Below are 18,943 nucleotides of genomic sequence, written 5' to 3' on the forward strand. Positions count from 1 at the left end.
TGGCCCCTGTTACCTAGTACCAGCGTGTCTCACAAGCTTGGCAGTACTTAGCCTCACTACACTTCTGGGAGATAGGGCATCCTGATCACATGTTATAGATAGGAACTGAGGCCCAGAGAGAAGTGACTTGTCCAGGTCCACACAGGGAGTCGCTGGCGGAGCAGAGAATGGACCCTGGGTTCCCCAAGTCCCAGGCTAGGGCCCAAACTACTGAGCCATCTTCCTTTCCTCATCGAATGGAGTGGTCATTACTCCTTCCTCTCCAGATGGCTCTGGCAGACTCTCCCGCTAGTGTCCCTGTTATCAGTAAATGAGTGCCTGTGTGCTGCTCTCTCAGGGTCTGGTGGACGTTAAATTTCTGTTGCCGTCTGGAAAATCCAGAGGGGTGGCCGTGGGTGATTTGCTTTGCAAAAGGAGAGGAGAATGTGGAGGCAGCGTGACAGCGGAGTGACCCTCTGATCCCAGGCTAAGGGGGAGGCTGCTGTCCCAACTCATAAGAGATGCCACCGAAGGAGCAGCCCAGAGGGGACAGGGTGGGCAAAGAGATGGTTAGTGCCATCCAGGAACAGGGTCCATCCTTTGCCTTGACGGACATTTCAGGGACTGCCTGCAGGTTCCTCACCCCACCGAGTGTGTTCTGAGGTCTCCTCGGTGCTGCCTTGCAGGTGCTGGAGAAGGTGAGTCTGGATCTGGAGAGGTTTGGGGCCCGTGTGGCAGCCGAGATTGACGGTCTGGGGCATGAGTGCGAGTTGAATCCTCCTGCACTGCAGCACTATGATGCTTGGGGGCGGCGTGTGGACCACATTGTCACTTGCCCAGCCTGGAAGAGGATGAAGGAGATTGCAGCAGAGGAGGGGCTGATTGCTGAGGCCTACGAGAGGAGATACTCCAACTGGAGGTAACCACATGGGTATCAAAACCACTACACAGGCTCAGGCATGTGCATCGTCCAGGGCCCAATCCTGTGCATGGTGCAGGTTAAGCCTCAAAAGTTGATGTTCAGCACATCGCGGGATTGGGTCCCCCGTCTTCTCATGGGTAATAAATGCTATATAGGCAAACTCACCCCTACCCCACTGGAAAGAACAGCAGTGTTTCTGCCCACTGTAACACACCACATCATCATTAATCAGTCCTCACTGCCTATAATTTTTCATAATCTTCTAACATGTCACCATGTTCCTTCATCACTCTGGGGGCCTAACTCACCCACTCACTCCAGCTTGTCACACACATACACTGCACTGGAATACCCTGACATAAAACTGGAATAACACAGGGCTGGATCTGGCTCACCAGCAATTTTGAGGAGCTCCAGCCCCAAGAGAGAGCTCTCAGTTATTACCGTGCTCTAGAACTGCACTCCCTGCATGCTGCCTACCAGGGCACAAGCCTGGGGCTCATTTGTGTCCTGGTTCTACTAGCCCTTGGGCCAGGACTCCGGTTCCTACCCTGCCATAGACTGGTTTGGATTGGAGACTGTTCCTCTTCTACTCACAGAGCTGGGTGGTCCTGATACTCTCCAGTTTTTATGGCTGCACCCACTTCTCTCTCCAAACCGGGAACCTTCCTCCTCACTACGGCTGAATTGCTGTGCGGCATGTTCATTCCTGATCTCTTTCTTCGGTAGCCGTGTGTACCAGGTTGCCAAGCTGTACTTATACGCGCCCTCCGCTGGCCTCTTTACCTGCCCACTGGCCATGACTGATGGAGCAGCTAAAGTCATGGAGGTAAGAACACAGCCAGTCACTCATCAGCACAGGCTACTTCATTGCAGGTGTCTACATTTGTTGCAGAGGCAGCATGGCATCGTGGCTAGGGTGCTGGACGAGATCCAGAAGAGCTGGGTTCTGTTCCTGGCTCTGCCACAGACCTGTTCGGTGGTTCTGAGTAAGTCAGTTCCCTGTTCTGTGCCTCAGCGTTGGTCTACACTACAAAGGGCCATTGGTGTCCCCACATCCCTCACGGGTGTGATTGATCCCCCCCGCATGCTGTAGTCACGCCGGCCTGCGTCCAGTGTGGGCAGTGCATGTCCCTGGGAGAGCACGGCAGCAGTGCAGCTGCACTGATGCAAGTTTCTTGCGTAGATGAGTCATTGGTGTCCTGTCTAGTGAGATTTCAAGCTCGTTGTGCCGAGAAGTGCCCGTACTACATTTGAATTCAGCACAGAGCACAGTGGGGTTCTGCTCTCCGACGAAGCCTCTAGCTCAGTGGTCTCCAACCTTTTTATGCCCAAGATCACTTTTGGAATTTAAGGGCAACCCAGAATCTACCCCGCCCCTTCCCCGAGGCCCCACCCCTTCCCCAAAGCCCCGCCCCATGCACTCCATTCCCCCCCTCCCGTCACTCACTCTCCCCCACTTTCACCGGGCTGGGGTAAGGGTTTGGGAGGGGGTGCGGGCTCTGGGCTGGGGCCGAGGGATTCGCAGTGTGGAAGGGGGCTCTGGGCTGAGCCTGGGGCAGGGGGTTGAGGTGCAGGAGGGGATCAGGGGTGCAAGCTCTGGGAGGGAGTTTGGGTGCAGGAGAGGGCTCTGGGCTGGGGCAGAGTGTTGGGGTGCAAGAGGGGGTACAGGGTGCTGGCTCTGGGAGGGGGGTCAGGGCTGGGGTTTGGGGTGCAGGAAGGAGTTTGGGGTGCAGGAGAGGATTTGGGGTGCTGGCTCCAGGAGGGGGCTCAGGGCTGGGGGTTGGGGCGCAGCCTCCTGCTGGGCAGCATTTACCTCCGGCAGTGCAGCAAGGCTAAGTCAGGCTCTCTCCCTACCCCGGCCCCACGTCGCGCCCGGAAGGGGCCAACACGCCCCTGTGGCCCCTGGGAGGGGGCAGGCGGCACATGGCTCCACGCGCGGCCCCTCTCTGCAAGCACCACCACCACAGCTCCCCATTCCCAGCCAATGGGAGCTACAGGGGCGGTGCTTGCAGGCAGGAGTAGCGTGCTGAGGGAGACACCCCCCATCCCCAGCTCCCAGGGCTGTGGGGCACGCTGGCCGCTTCCGGGAGCAGTGTGGGGCCTGGGACCCACACTGTTCTAGCTGTTACTGTAATGCAAATAATAAATAATTACAATAAATGGCCTTCCAGGTACTTTCACTTCAAGGCCACAAATGCCTGATTCTCCATTTCCTTACACCTTGTTCAGTCACTTACACTTGTGCAAAGTGGGTGCTAAACGCCATGGCCAGATCCTCAACTGGTGTAATTAGCTGAGCTCCATTGACTTCCCAGGGCTGAGGATTTGGCCAGGTTTGCACAGGTGTCTGTGCCTACACAAGGTACAGAGCAGGGGAGAATCAGGCCCTGAGCCCACCAGCATAGCTTGGCCTTTGTACAGTGAGCAAATAATCCTAAAGGCCTTGTCCTCCCTCCAGCTTGCTGTGCACTGGCGATGTACATTGTACCCTGGTGCATAGGCTGCTGCGGAAACTCTTGGGCCAAATCTCTAGAGGTGCTGAAGTCAGGGGGAGCTGAGGGTGCTCAGCATCTCCCAGGACGTGTACCTGTGTAATGGAGTCTGGATCTTATCTCTGTACAATGCTACTCTCAGCCCTCTCCCACGGATACGCTGGGCCATTTCTGAGACTCAGCAGCAGTCACCAGACACACAGGGATTCAGGACATTGAAAGATTCCCTGCCCTGTCTAGAGTTTGCCTATTCTGACCCAGGGACAGGTTCCTGGATGACCCTCTGCAGCTTGTGAAGACAATTGTTTTGCAGCGTTTAAGGCCAGAAGGGACTATTAGATCATCTAGTCTTACCTCCTGTATGTCCCAGGCTGCCACCACCACCCAGAGACGCCTCTATGGAGACTTTACTTAGACTAAAGCATTTCAGTCCTAAATTGTGTGTCACAGTGAGAGAACTGAAGACACTGAGATGCCATTAGTGCCCAAGGCTCTGCAATGGCAGGAAATTGATTAGGTGGGATATGCCTGGATGGTCCCAGCAGGTGATCCATGTGCCATGCTGCAGAAGGAGGTGGGAAAAAAACCATGGCCCTTGCCAATCTCACCTGGGGAAAAACTCCTTTCTAACCCCAAATCTGGATATCAGTGTGACCTTGAGCACATGAGCAAGACCCACCAGCCAGGATCTGGAAAGAGGATTCTCTGTACCACCTCAGAGTGCTGGTCCGCCTGTTTGGTGTCCTGTCTCTAGCTCTGGCTGATCTCTGATGCCTCAGAGGAAGGTGGAATCCTCTCCCCGTTGAGTCCATGAACGTTGTCAGTGAAATGTGTAGCTGGCCTTTCTGGATCTTTCTCTCAAGAAATTCTTGGTTTTCTCTCCCCCTCCCACTCCCGCCCCCAGTCTCTTGGTCTTTCAGGGCCTCTAGCGAAAGCTTTTGGCCACCTGACATCACGCGAGCCCAGGAAGTTCTGGACCTCTGGCCAGTGGATGACGGAACGCAAAGGAGGCTCTGATGTCGGTAGGCGTCACAGGTTGAAGGCATCTCCAGCGGCAGCCTCCGTAGGGCCACATTTCTTTGCTGACCGGCAAGGCCAGTGCGACCAGAGTGGGTCGTGTTAACAAGGACGTAAAACAACTGGGGCTGTTTTCAAAACCACGCAGTGGATTAAAACCAAGGGAAGCCATACATCTCCTCCCCCCCCCCCCCCCGCCACAGATGGTCTGACAATCTGTCCTGTTGCCACAAACACACAACAGAACAGATCTTCCAGGCCACTACCACACACCCACTCAGCTGTCTAGAGCCATTGACCCTCCACAGAGAATGCCCTGCGCCCACCTCTGGAAGTTCAGCCCTGAACACGGGCAGCAGAGGTGTTCCAGCCAGCATCTGCTGTGATGGGATAGAGGACTCTGGAAGACGCTGTTTCCAATGCTAGTCCCCCGCTCTTGTTCCCATGCAAATGTTGGCGATATGGGGGGTTTAAGCACGCAGGGAAATCTCAACACTGCATATTGGAGACAGAGGACTCTGGGAGGGGAGTGTTCCCCTCAGCAGGATCCTGGAAGGCGAGGTGTAATTCCCTGTTGGGAGAAATTAAAGGGCCAGCTGAAGAGTGAATGCTGTTGGGTGAGGCAAGACTGCAGGACTCCTAGGTACAGAGCGCCCCTTGCCATTCTTGGTGGAATGGGAGCCCTGATGGCGTTGCATCACTGTGCCTATAAGTCATGCTGCATTCCTCTCCTATCAGCGCTGCCAGTGTTTGCTGTTAGCCTGGAGCAATTGCTGTGGGCTGCTCACACTCTAGCTGGGCTCCTTTTCTAGGGAGGCGTGGGTATTCTACCCTGCTTGCACTTCACCCAAGGACAGTGAAGGGGATTAGTTGCTGATCCCTGTTTCATCTTGACAGCGTAGAGCAATTTGAGGAGGTGCTGCTTAAGCCACAAGCCAGCATTGCCTGTCACAGATGCTTCCCCTAAAGCCAAGATTTTGTGCTCTTTTTTTGCAGCTAGTGGCACAGAGTCAGTGGCCAGAGAGCAGCCAGATGGCACATATTGCCTCTACGGTTTTAAATGGTTTACATCGGCCACTGATTCAGACATGACGCTGACCCTGGCAAGGATCATGGATGCTCAGGGACGTGTAGAACAGGTTAGTTTCCCAGTGGAGCCCAGGGAGGTGGCAGATAAATTGTTTTCCTCCCCTTCCATTCTTCATCACAGCCAAATCCTCCTCCTTCAGCCTATGTAGAACTCCCTGCAGTGAAGGGATCTTACATGTGCTTCTGTGCAGGGCTCCAGAGGTCTGTCCCTGTTCTTCTTGGAGGTGCGAGATAAGGAGGGGAAGCTGAATGGCATTGAGGTGCAAAGGCTAAAAGAGAAGCTGGGGACGAGGCAGGTGCCAACAGCTGAGCTGCTGCTGGATGGAGCCCAGGCACACCGGGTATGCCAGGGCAGCAGTGGGCAGATCGCAATCCACGAGATCAGGTGGCTCTCCCCTACTCAGTGCGCTGAGCTGGCAGACACACACATGGTAACATGGGGGGGAGTTCCAGGCAAGAAGTCAGATTTTTCAGGTGACTGAGCCAGATTGGGGGAGGGATAGCTCGGTGTGGGGGGACAGATATAGCTCAGTGGTTTGAACATTGGCCTGCTAAACCCAGGCTTGTGAGTTCAATCCTTGAGGGGGCCACTTAGGGATCTGGGGCAAAAATTGGGGATTGGTCCTGCTTTGAGCAGGGGTTTGGACTAGATGACCTCCTGAGGTCCCTTCCAACCCTGAGATTCTATGATTGAGATGGAGGGAAGAGTCCATTTCCACCAGCCCATGGACACACTCCGCTCCCAAGAAGATTCATTGTGGGATTTATTCTAGCCTTTGTTCCTTGATGCTTTCAGATCTCTGCAGAGGGTCGGGGTGTGGCTTCCATTGCCAACATGTTGACCATAACTAGGATCCACAATGTCATCTCAGCAGTGGCTGGCATGAGGAGGTGAAGCCCACATGGATCTCCAGGCCCCTGGGGGAGCAGCCAGGCGGACAAAGGGGCTCCGCTTTGCGTTGCTGCTATGAGCCATACTGGGCTGTGGTGTGGCTGCATCTGGGAGCTAAGTGCTGCAGGGAAGTGGGAGGAGAAGGTTGTTTCTATCTCACAACATCCTGGCTTTCAAACTTCCTGTTTGCAGTTTTTGTTTCAAGTAGGACTTCCTAATTTTGGCTCAGCTTGTGAGCTGCTCTGGGCAGGGTCCGCCTCTTAGCTCTGTGTTTGTAAGTGCCTAGCATAGGGGGGTCCTAGGCACTACAGCAGGGCAGATAATAATTTCAGCAGAGCCTATGCAAAAAGAAAAGGAGTACTAGTGGCACCTTAGAGACTAACCAATTTATTTCAGCATAAGCTGTCGTGAGCTACAGCTCACTTCATCGGATGCATTCAGTGGAAAATACAGTGAGGAGATTTATATACACACAGAACATGAAACAATGGGTGTTACCATACACACTGTAACAAAAAGAAAAGGAGGACTTGTGGCACCTTAGAGACTAACCAATTTATTTGAGCATGAGCTTTCGTGAGCTACAGCTCACTTCATCGGATGCATGCCGTGGAAACTGCAGCAAACTTTATATATACACAGAGAATATGAAAAAATACCTGTGTATATATAAAGTCTGCTGCAGTTTCCACGGCATGCATCCGATGAAGTGAGCTGTAGCTCACGAAAGCTCATGCTCAAATAAATTGGTTAGTCTCTAAGGTGCCACAAGTACTCCTTTTCTTTTTGCGAATACAGACTAACACGGCTGCCACTCTGAAAAGAGCCTATGCAAGAGGCCACACTTGCTGGGCAACCTCCTGTCTTAAGAGTCGCAAAGAATGCCCCCAAATGTACATTGTTCCCCTCAATAGCTCTCCAGGTGAAGAAATGTAAATTGACAAAGCTCCATTGACCTTCCACCCGTAGGGGCTCTGAAGTGTTCCTCTGGCAGCTGCTCCCCCTCCCAATTCAGCAGGACATGTGGTGGCTCAAGCTAGATCCTGAGCCACTCTGGCTACTGTTGGTGTTATAGCAGCGCCCCGGGACCCAGTCAGAGATTGACGAGCATCCAGCACAACAGGGCACCAGCCACCTATGAATACGTGAGCCCGGCTGCATCCAAATCGGGGGATAGTGGAGGTTCCACTCCTGTCCCCACAGCTGGGGAATGGTGGAGAGAAGATGCTGCTGTCACCACGAGCTCAGGGGTGAGGCTGGGAAGGGAGGGGTGCAGCAGCACCAGGGATGAACGTGGCATGTGTATGCGGGTGTGGGGAGCCAGCAGTGGTTCAGGGACTGGTGTTTCTCCTAGTGGTGTTGATGGGGCAGCCAGGGAGTGCAAGAGAAGGGTTTGTCGCTGCTGCCCCTCTGGGTGGGATGGGGGAGGCGCATCAGCATCCACTCAGGGTAGGAGCTCAGGAGGTAGTGGGAAGGTGTGAACTAGCAGGGGTGGAGGGAAAGACCATGACAAACTCCCCAGGGACCTGAGGGATGGTTGCAGCAGGTCTGTCCTCCTTGAGGATCATGCCAGCATCACATGGGCAATTCTTGCCTGAGCTGGCATTGAGACCGACATGCCAGAGCCATGTTAGACCCTCCCAAAGCATCCACTGGGGCAGGACTGGGGGCCAGAAACATCCTACAGAGAAACTTTGTGCTAGGACCCAGGCAGTGCCTCCCCCCACCCCTGCCATGTGGCCTTGGGGAGAAGACAGCCAGCCAGAGACTCCAGTGGGCATGGGCAGAAGCCGCCAAGGCAGGCACCTCTGGACATTCCAGTTAACGCTGTAGGACCTTTGCTGACTTTCTCTGCTTGGTGCTGATTGGTTGTTTGCTCCAGCCCTCCCCTTCCCCTCCCTCACCATCTCTTCCCCGTAGCGGCACTTCATGCCTACCTCTTACTCTCCTTCCCCTGCCCTGCCCCCTCTCTTTCACGGCACTAACATGCCATGTGCACTGGCGTTTTCTGCCTCCTCCCAGCCCACATCTGTCTGATCTACTGAGACTGGACGCAGTTCAGGGCAGAGACTGTCCACTACTCAGGACAGCGCCTAGCACAAGGGGCCCCCCTTCGTAGCTGGGCCTTTGGCAATACCACCCTAAACATGATCACGAATAATAACTGGGAGCTAGGCGGTGTAACAGAGAGAGAGCCTGGAGCACTGCGCCTAGTGCCAGATTTGAGGCCTGAACCAAAGGCTGTAAACCAAAGTAGGCCTGGCCTTGGCAAAAGAATAACACACTAAATATTTACGCAGATACCTTTCAGAAGGCTAGTACAGATACATCCCAACCTTGCACAAGAGCCGATGGTTTAACAGAACAATGAATAGGGATGTTGTGTCTGAGATATCAGGCACAAGGGGAGGTAACAAACATGTCCTGAAACTGGCAGGGTGGTAGGTAAGTTGTTTGTCTCAGGCTGTAAATGCCAGGGTCCCTCGCCTTAACCCTTCGTGTGGCCTAGGGGACAGCAGAGACTCTTGCTGTTGACTGAGCCACTCCTTGCCACGTTTCAGAGTAGCAGCCGTGTTAGTCTGTATCCGCAAAAAGAAAAGGAGGACTTGTGGCACCTTAGAGACTAACCAATTTATTTGAGCATAAGCTTTCGTGAGCTACAGCACACTTCATACTGGTGTTAGCATTCCTGTAACCATGGAGCCAGGGTGCTAGGACTGCAACTTGAGGGCAATACACCAGGCCGAGTGCCTCTGTCACCGTAAGCCTCTCTTTATAAGTGACATCGAGGTCTGCTCAGTTGGCAGGCTGCATTAGCTGCTAGTCCAAGGACAGATGCGCTGAGCAGCCTAAACAGTATTACCAAGGCAACAGCATTCCAGCCTTCAGCACTTGACAACAGGCGGGTGAGCGGGAAGAGGTTTGCTGGGGTGATAGGGAAAAGTGAGCACTGCTGCGGGTTAGCTGTCTCCTAGGCTGACAGTACAGTGTCACTTCCATCTGCCATGGCGGGGTTATTCTGCAACCCCAAGCTGTGAATGGCTCAAAGGGGAAGTTAGGAAATGGGTTTAATATATATGGGAATGTAAAGGCTGCAGCCACTAACCCTCCTTGCCTGACTGCCCTTTCGTCCCTAGGATGATTAACCTGGCCAGAGAGTATGCCAGCAAGCGGGTCGTCTTTGGGAAGCTCATCAAGGACCATCCCTTGCACATGCAGACCGTGGCCCGGCTGGAGGTAAGGCTTCCTCGCACTCAGCTGGCTCGCCACTCACTCATACGCAAGGCAAAGATTCAGCACTGCCGCAGGGAGCTGTTAATCAGCAAGGCCAGCCCACCACTGGTGTTCACAACCAGGCTGGTCTGAGCTCTGTGGAGTTTTGTTACTGCTGCTCTCAAACCTAGGGTGACCAGACAGCAAGTATGAAAAATCGGGACGGGGGGGGGGGGGGGTGTTATAGGAGCCTATATAAGAAAAAGACCACAAAATCGGGACTGTCCCTATAAAATCGGGATATCTGGTCACCCTACTCAAACCTGCTTAGGCATAAGGGCTGCCAGAACTGGCTAATATCGATCTATGGCATATTAGACAGGGATGTAACACGCACTCCAGCAGGGTTTGAGCTGAGCAGGAATCCAGACTCTCTACAGGAGCCTGGATTTACGTAGGTAGCAGGCAGGTGTAGTGCTGTTCCTCACAGAAGTGCATGGATGCCCATGTAACCTCAGTGCAGGCTATACCTTGCCTTAGGGCACGTAATGGAGCCTGGGACCTCTGGATCTCAAAGCATGAGCCTCAGCGGCCTGAGCTAAGAGGCTCAGCTCCATTAGCCAAGGCCATAGCTGGCTCATTAACTTTGACAGGAGACCCAGCCACCAGTAGAGGTGGACAGAGCACCCCCGGGTGGGTTTCAGCCATGTCCAAAATGGTCCCTGAGCAATTTGTGGGATCCCTGGTGCAGTACATGGTGCTGTATTATTTAAACTCTATGGGGACTGTAAGCACTTCAGAGGGTGGGTGCCTCCCACTCTGTCTGTGCAGCACCTGGCACAATGGGGCCCTGATCCTGCTCAGGAGCTCTAGGCCCTGCTGTAATAGAAATAAATAATAACAATACACAGACAAACAGGACTGAGGATCTGGAGCAAGCTGGGTGCGAACCTGCACTCTGGCTCTGATGGCTCAGTCGGGCTGTGGAAGGGGTTTCAAACCTGGGTCTGGATTTAGCCGCTTGGTCCTTCTCTGCTTTACAGAGATCAGAGGAGAAAATATTGTTTGTTATGGCAAATCACCAAAAAACAACCTGCAGCAACGTATGGCCCTGCTCACTTCCCCAAACCCAACCAAACCTTCTGTTCCCTTCTTGCCCCGAGCAATGTAACATCATGCAAATGCTTGTCGCTGTGGTGGGACAAGTTTCTCTTTCAGGAGCTTGGTAGTGATTCAGCGTAATTCTCCTGGTACAAGGTCAGTTGTGGCTGATGCATGCCTGTGCCCATAGGGATTGCACATGATTGCTCCCTGCTTCTCTTTTCCCTGTAGGTGGAAACTCGAGGGGCCTTTCTCATGCTCATGGAGATAGCCAGGCTGCTGGGATTAGAGGAGACCAAGATGGCCAGTGAGCAGGACCTGCATCTTCTCAGGCTGCTGACACCAGTCGCTAAGCTCTACACTGGGAAACAGGTATTGGGTGGCCACATTCGATCAGCCTGGGATGGGCTCTGTGCAGCATGTCACTGACCCCGGGCTGGACAGAGGAACGAGTTACAGGGAGAATACAAATTGCAGCCGCAATACAGCGTCCAGCGCTTGGGGTAGAAAGAGGAAAACCTGCTCCTGCAAGGCTAGCTGAACAATGAAATGATTGAATCATAGAATCATAGAATATCAGGGTTGGAAGGGACCCCAGAAGGTCATCTAGTCCAACCCCCTGCTCCAAGCAGGACCAATTCCCAGTTAAATCATCCCAGCCAGGGCTTTGTCAAGCCTGACCTTAAAAACCTCTAAGGAAGGAGATTCTACCACCTCCCTAGGTAACGCATTCCAGTGTTTCACCACCCTCTTAGTGAAAAAGTTTTTCCTAATATCCAATCTCCGCTGCTCAGCTGGTTCTCCGCCGCTCAGCTGGTTCGCGAAGCTCTGGCTATTTTTAAACAGCCAGGCTTCCCTGTCGCAAACAAACAGACACCCTACTGCCCGCCCCCTGCAGGCTAGCAGCCAATCAGACACTCACTCAGGCTCTCACACTGCCCCCCCAGCAAACACACGCTCGGATACTTCCTCAGCAAGCAAACAAACACAGACTCGGATACTTACCAGTCCCAGGCAAACTCCTGCTGTGTGCTGCTCTGCTGTCCCCGCTGCTCAGCTGGTTCTCCGCCGCTCAGCTGGTTCGCGAAGCTGCCATTTAGAGCAGGTGTTACTCACCTCACACAGTTGATACTATAAGCTGCTGAACTTCAAGGTTTTGACCAAGTGGCCCTTTGAGTAGGTGCCTTTCCCAATCTGCTCTACACACAGATCATTTCATGTACCATGTAAAACCCAAACTTGTCTCCTCCCAGGGGTTTGGCTTTATTAACACAGAAACCCTCAATAAGATGTTATGAGAATCCTATCAAGCCTACTCCCCATATATGACTGCTCACCCTAGATCAGTGGCTCTCAACCTTTCCCGACCATTGTCCCCCTTCATAGAATCATAGAATATCAGGGTTGGAAGGGACCTCAGGAGGTCATCTAGTCCAACCCCCTGCTCAAAGCAGGAACAATCCCCAACTAAATCATCCCAGCCAGGGCTTTGTCAAGCCTGACCATAAAAACCTCTAAGGAAGGAGATTCCATCACCTCCCTAGGTAACGCATTCCAGTGCTTCACCACCCTCCTAGTGAAAAAGTTTTTCCTAATATCCAACCTAAACCTCCCCCACTGCAACTTGAGACCATTACTCCTCGTTCTGTCATCTGCTACCATTGAGAACAGTCTAGATCCATCCTCTTTGGAACCCCCTTTCAGGTAGTTGAAAGCAGCTATCAAATCCCCCCTCATTCTTCTCTTCTGCAGACTAAACAATCCCAGTTCCCTCAGCCTCTCCTCATAAGTCATGTGCTCCAGCCCCCTACATCATTTTTGTTGCCCTCCGCTGGATGCTTTCCAATTTTTCCACATCCTTCTTGTAGTGTGGGGCCCAAAACTGGACACAGTACTCCAGATGAGGCCTCACCAATGTCTAATAGAGGGGAACGATCACGTCCCTCGATCTGCTGGCAATGCCCCTACTTATACATCCCAAAATGCCATTGGCCTTCTTGGCAACAAGGGCACACTGTTGACTCATATCCAGCTTCTTGTCCACTGTAACCCCTAGGTCCTTTTCTGCAGAGGGTTTCTTTCAAGGGTCTGATTTGTCTTGCATACCCCAAGTTTCACCTCACTTAAAAACTACTTGTTTACAAAATCAGACATAAAATACAAAAGTGTCACAGCCACACTATTACTGAAAATTTACTTTTTCATTTTTACCATAATTATAAAATCAATGGGAATATAAATATTGTACTTACATTTCAGTGTATAGTATATAGAGCAGTATAAACAAGTCACTGTAGGAAATTTTAGTTTGTACTGACAATGCTAGTGCTTTTTATGTAGCCTGTTGTAAAACTAGGCAAATATCTAGATGAGTTGATGTTTCCCCCGGGGGCACACAAAGCCCTAATTGAGAACCACTGCGGCTTAGATCCTCTCCCCAGAGAGTCCCTCCAAATCGCTTTATGTCCATGTAGGGTAACGAGTCACCTGCCTCACTGAGTCAGTATAACCCACTTAACCCCTTCCCCGCAGGATCAGCACCCAAAACTGTTTGGATGCAACGTGGTAATTAGCATGGAGGACAGCATGAGCAATTTCTCCTTCTGGGTCATTTGGATCTTGTAGTTCAAATCCTGGAGTCTTGTACTTTCTGTTTTGCAGGCAATTGCTGTTATTTCTGAGGGACTGGAGTGTTTTGGAGGGCAGGGCTACATGGAGGACACAGGCTTGCCAGTTGCACTTCGAGATGCCCAGGTAAGAAAACACAAACAAAGCACGACAGTTCTTCTCCATAGCTCCTCACTTGGTGCCCCTCAGGCATTCCCTCTGCAGCGCTGCACCACTGTCTGGCTCTCTGCCAAAGACAGATTTCCAAATGTGTATGCTCATGCAGCCAGGCCTTCTCTACCTGCCTAATGTCATGGCTGTTCTCTGCCCATTTGCCAGCCCCTGTCGGGCTCCCCTCAGCCTTGCCTTTGGACTCCACATCACCACAGAGCTCTAACACTGTGATAAAACAGACCAGTCTGTCATTGTTCTTCTCGTCCTGATGGGCCATTCCCTGTCCTGTCACTCGTGATTGACTTCTGCTCAGGGGCGCTATTGAGCTGTCGGCCACATACTGACTTCCACTCATATGGGTTCACCCCTCCCTTAGAGAACCGACCCCTCCTGCTTCACACCCCCTCCCCCCCCGGGCTGCTCCCATAAACTTGGCCTCCCCCTCTCACCTCCCCTACAAGCCCTCCTCACCTCCCTTCACAGTTCATTCCCTCTCCAGCCTGCGTCTCCTCTTTGGGCTTTGCCATGCCACCCTCCCATATCCCATTCAACCTCAGCCTCATCTGCTCTCACAGCCCTCTTCTCTCCCTCCCTTCCACTCTCACAGCACTCCATCTGCCTAGCCACCAGCCTTTAGCCCCGTCCTCCTTCCCCAGCCTTTAACCTCGTGTTCTGCAAGCACTGTGAAGCTCCGGCTTGTTCTCTCCCCCCCAGCCCTGCACATCGGCTCTTTCTGGCTCAGCAGTTCCACTTCTTCTTGCTCATCCACTCCCCTGACTCCATGCCCGACAGCTCTACCTATGGTCCCTATGGGATGTGTGGATGAGACCAGTCTGAGAGCTCCTGTCATTGGTAAGAAATCCAGATAACGGCTGCTTTTCCTGCCTGTCCCTCCCCCTTCACAGGTGCTGACCATCTGGGAGGGAACGACAAATATCCTCTCACTTGACGTGCTGCGCTCTCTCACCAAAAGCCAAGGCCAGGTGCTAGATGCATTCTGCTCTGGAGTGCAGGTTTGTTCACTTGAAGCAACATTGATCATCCAGAGGTACCACCTCCCTGGACCCTCATTCTTGGCTTCTTGCTCCTACAGCAAGACCTGCTGGGAACACCACTGGCTTCAGAGTGCTGAGTTGATAGCATCCAACCAGGCATCTCCCCGACTCTCACTCAGTGCTGAGGCTGCTGCCGCCTGGCATCCCATGTTCCTTTCTTATGGCTGTGATTTGGGAAGGGAAAGACCCTGGGGGGACTTGACAGCTCTCCAACTAAGGCTCTTGGTTTCAACAACCGTGCACTACTTTATCCGTTGCATCCTTGAGCTGTAGGTGGTGAAAAAGGTTTGACTTACTGAACCAATTCTCCTGTCAACATTCCCCATGCCTGCATAGCCATCCCACGGAAGAGCCTCAACAAACAATGTGAAAAATGCCCCTAAGCTTTCTCTGGAGTGGACTGAAGCCCTTAAAAAGCCCACCCAGCTTTGCATTTCATTTGACACTATTCCAGTAGGTTTGAGTGACACCAAGCAAAGCATGGCTAAATGGCTGTCTTATTGCATCTCTCCATGCTGCAGCCAGCTGGGCCTGTCGAGGCTTATTCCACTTGGGGCTTCCAAGCTCAGATCTGTCTAGTCAGGAGACAGCAGGTTTTCTCTGCATCCAGGTACCAAGCACTATTGCATAGACTGGGCTTCTAGACCAAAATCCTGGTTTGACATATGGGTGTTACACAACCTGTTTCTGAGCTGCCAGTGCCCCAACTCTCCTGGCCTCTAAAAATTGGGTTTATTTTGGGTTGTCTTTATATTACCCACTGTTTCCACTCACTGTCATACCACTCCCTGGCATCAGAGTGTGGGGCTGCAGAGATCTTCACCTTTCATGCCACCTGTGGACTACCACTTTGACCTGTGATGGCCTGTTTCTGTCTTCATCTTCCATGGCCTAGCCCTCCAGCCAGGTCACCTCTTAGGGTCAGTCCCCTTCCAAGGTAATGAAAGTCCAAGTGAAAATTCCAATAAACATCCAAACAAAGATTCTTCTGCCCCTCCTGGGCTCTGCTGCAGTTCCCTGCTCCGGGGCCCTGTGCACTTCTTCAGCAGAGCACAGCCTCCCCTCCCACAGTGCTTCCCCTGCAGGTTCCACGCTGCCTCCCCTCCTGGGGACCCCGGCCACTTCTGCTAGGGACCTCCCTACTTCCAGACTGTCACTTCAGCCTGCCTTCCCCAGGGCCTTCCCAGGGAGAGGGAGCTCCTTCCTCTGCAGTCCACTCTGACCTTTTCACAGCAGGGGTCACTAGTTGTAGTGAAGTTCCCAGATCAGAATCAGCTGGGCGATAACTTCTACCTCACAGGCAAGGCTGAAGACGTCTGTTAAAGGGCCAGCCAGCATGTGACACCCGCCTTTCAGGGAGATAGTTTAACCTCCATAAAAGTAATGGATTGTTACCATTCTAGGCACAAGTCTTGTTCCCTATTGTTACTGCCTCTCTTGCTACCCGGTACCATTTGGTTTAGCTCCATCCCTCACGTAGTTGTCTATAGGAGTTGGAATCCACTCCGAGGGGCATCTCTGGAGGAAGGAACATTGCTGGGAATCAGAGTAGCAGCCATGTTAGTCTGTAGCCGTAAAAAGAAAAGGAGTACTTTGGGCACCTTAGAGACTAACAAATTTATTACACCATAAGCTTTTGTGAGCTACAGCTCACTTCATCAGATGCCTTCAGTGGAAAATATAGTGGGGAGATTTTATATACACAGAGAACATGAAACAATGGGTGTTACCATACAGACTGTAACAAGAGTGATCAGGAAAGGTGAGCTATTACCAGCAGGAGAGTGGGCCGGCAGGGGGAACCTTTTGTAGTGATAATCAAGGTGGGCCATTTCCAGCAGTTGACAAGAACAGTAGGAGGGAAAATAAACAAGGGGAAATAGTTTTACTTTGTGTAATGACACTCCCAGTCTTTATTCAAGCCTAAGTTAATTGTATCCAGTTTGCAAATTAATTCCAATTCAGCAGTCTCTCATTGGAGTCTGTTTCTGAAGTTTTTTTGTTGACGAATTGCCACTTTTAGGTCTGTAATCGAGTGACAAGAGAGATTGAAGTGTTCTCCAACTGGTTTTTGAACATTATAATTCTTGACGTCTGATTTGTGTCCATTTATTCTTTTACGTAGAGACTGTCCAGTTTGATCAATGTACATGGCAGAGGGGCATTGCTGGCACATGATGGCATATATCACATTGGTGGATGTGCAGGTGAACGAGCCTCTGATAGCGTGGCTGATGTGATTAGGCCCTATGATGGTGTCCCCTGAATAGATATGTGGACACAGTTGGCAATGGGCTTTGTTGCAAGGATAGGTTCCTGGGTTAGAGTTTTTGTTGTGTGGTGCGTGGTTGCTGGTGAGTATTTGCTTCAGGTTGGGGGGCTGTCTGTAAGGAACAGACTGTCTCCCAAGATCTGTGAGAGTGATGCATCATCCTTCAGGATAGGTTGTAGATCCTTGATGATGTGTTGGAGAGGTTTTCGTTGGGGGCTGAAGGTGACGGCTAGTGGCGTTCTGTTATTTTCTTTGTTGGGCCTGTCGTGTAGTAGGTAACTCTGGGTACTCTTCTGGCGCTGTCAATCTGAAGAAACTACACCATCTGCTCAAGAAACTCCCTGAAGAAGCATAAGAACAAATCCGCACAGACATACCCCTAGAACCCCGACCAGGGGCATTCTATCTGCTACCCAAGATCTATAAACCTGCAAATCCTGGATGCCCCATCATCTCAGGCATTGGCACCCTGACAGCAGGATTGTCTGGCTATGTAGACTCCCTCCTCAGGCCCTACGCTACCAGCACTCACAGCTATCTTAGAGACACCACTGACTTCCTGAGGAAACTACAATCCATCGGTGATCTTCCTGAAAACACCATCCTGGCCACTGTGGATTTTTTTTCTCTCCTGCTGGTAATAGCTCACCTTACCTGATCACTCTTATTACAGTGTGTATGGTAACACCCATTGTTTCATGTTCTCTGTGTATATAAGATCTCCCCACTGTATTTTCCACTGAATGTATCCAATGAAGTGAGCTGTAGCAGGCACGCCCCCCCCCCCGCAGCTCCAAGTGGCCACAGTTTGCCATTCCATGGTCAATGGGAGCTGCAGGAAGCGGCGGTCAGCACATCCCTTCCCGCAGTGATATATTCCATCATGTGCCAGAAATGTCCCTCGGCCATGTACTTTGGCCAAACCAGACAGTCTCTACGCAAAAGAATAAATGGACATAAATCTGACATCAGGAATTATAACATTCAAAAACCAAAAAGAAAAGGAGTACTTGTGGCACCTTAGAGGCTAACCAATTTATTTGAGCATAAGCTTTCGTGAGCTACAGCTCACCAGTAGGAGAACACTTCAATCTCCCTGGTCACTCAATAACAGACTTAAAAGTGGCAATTCTTCAACAAAGAAACTTCAAAAACAGATTCCAATGTGAAACTGCAGAACTGGAATTAATTTGCAAACTGGACACCATCAAATTAGGCCTGAATAAAGACTGGGAGTGGATGGGTCATTACAAAAACTAATTTCCCCATACTAATTTCCCCCTACTGTTACTCACACCTTCTTGTCAACTGTTTGAAATGGGCCACCCTCATTACCACTACAAAAGTGATTTTTCCTCCCTTGGTATTCTACGGTTAATTGAATTGTCTTGTTAGACTGACCCCCCACTTGGTAAGGCAACTCCCATCTTTTCATGTACTATGTATATATACCTGCTACTGTATTTTCCAGTCCATGCATCTGATGAAGTGTGTTCTAGCCCATGAACGCTTATGCCCAAATAAATTTGTTAGGCTCTAAGGTGTCACAAGGACTCCTCGTTGTTTTTGCTTCTACAAAATGCTACTCTAAAATACCGGCTCCTCTTTGCATATCTAACCATTGTAACCCTTCAGTCATATTGTACTACAGCAGAGAAGCACAAATTGCAGAACAACTGGGGTAAAGATGTACAGTTCTGTAAAACATAGCACCCCAGACGCTTGGGCCGAGACCCAGTGTGAAATCTTGGCTTCACTAAGATCCATGTCAAATCACCCATTGCCTTCAAAGGGGCCAGGATTTCACACACACACACTGCAAGTTTTTCAACCCAATGACAATGGAAATGCAGATCGAAACTCAGTCTCATTAATATGGCGTAGTGATGTTCTAATGACATTTATATATTGGATTCAAATACATGTAACGTGAATCAAGAGCCCTTCTGAGACCTCATCATGCGACAGCATGGGAAACCCAGATTAAAGGCTACACTCGATCTCACACACCTAGGCAGCAATGAGCACACTGTATTATTAACAGGAAGCCAGTGTAGAGTGGTATTAGGCTCTCACCGCTGACCTTCTGTCATGTTTTCCACAATACAGCTAGGCCACTGGGGAAAT

At 51.4% G+C, this 18,943-nt stretch overlaps 1 protein-coding gene across 6 annotated transcripts in view; it reads left to right on the forward strand.

The window, feature by feature from the left end:
* The window catches only part of LOC140898958 (acyl-CoA dehydrogenase family member 11-like), a 30,152-nt gene that overhangs the window by 6,628 nt on the left and 4,581 nt on the right, over positions 1–18,943 (forward strand). For 3 of the 6 annotated variants that reach the window (XR_012155159.1, XM_073313605.1, XM_073313603.1), the window contains 10 exons: positions 666–898; positions 1,631–1,730; positions 4,301–4,418; positions 5,410–5,552; positions 5,694–5,843; positions 6,299–6,393; positions 9,532–9,631; positions 10,940–11,080; positions 13,370–13,462; positions 14,395–14,502. Coding sequence is in view for 4 of the 6 variants with exons in the window: in XM_073313605.1 (XP_073169706.1) it covers positions 666–898; positions 1,631–1,730; positions 4,301–4,418; positions 5,410–5,552; positions 5,694–5,843; positions 6,299–6,393; positions 9,532–9,631; positions 10,940–11,080; positions 13,370–13,462; positions 14,395–14,502 (1,281 nt within the window). In the remaining 2 variants the exon portion in view is untranslated. Of the gene's footprint in view, positions 1–665; positions 899–1,630; positions 1,731–4,300; positions 4,419–5,409; positions 5,553–5,693; positions 5,844–6,298; positions 6,394–9,531; positions 9,632–10,939; positions 11,081–13,369; positions 13,463–14,203; positions 14,342–14,394; positions 14,503–18,943 lie in introns of all 6 variants that reach the window. The other 3 variants (XR_012155160.1, XM_073313604.1, XM_073313606.1) reach the window with 3 other exon arrangements.

The sequence above is a fragment of the Lepidochelys kempii genome, chromosome 15 (assembly GCF_965140265.1).
Source record: "Lepidochelys kempii isolate rLepKem1 chromosome 15, rLepKem1.hap2, whole genome shotgun sequence".
Classification (NCBI taxonomy): domain Eukaryota; kingdom Metazoa; phylum Chordata; order Testudines; family Cheloniidae; genus Lepidochelys; species Lepidochelys kempii.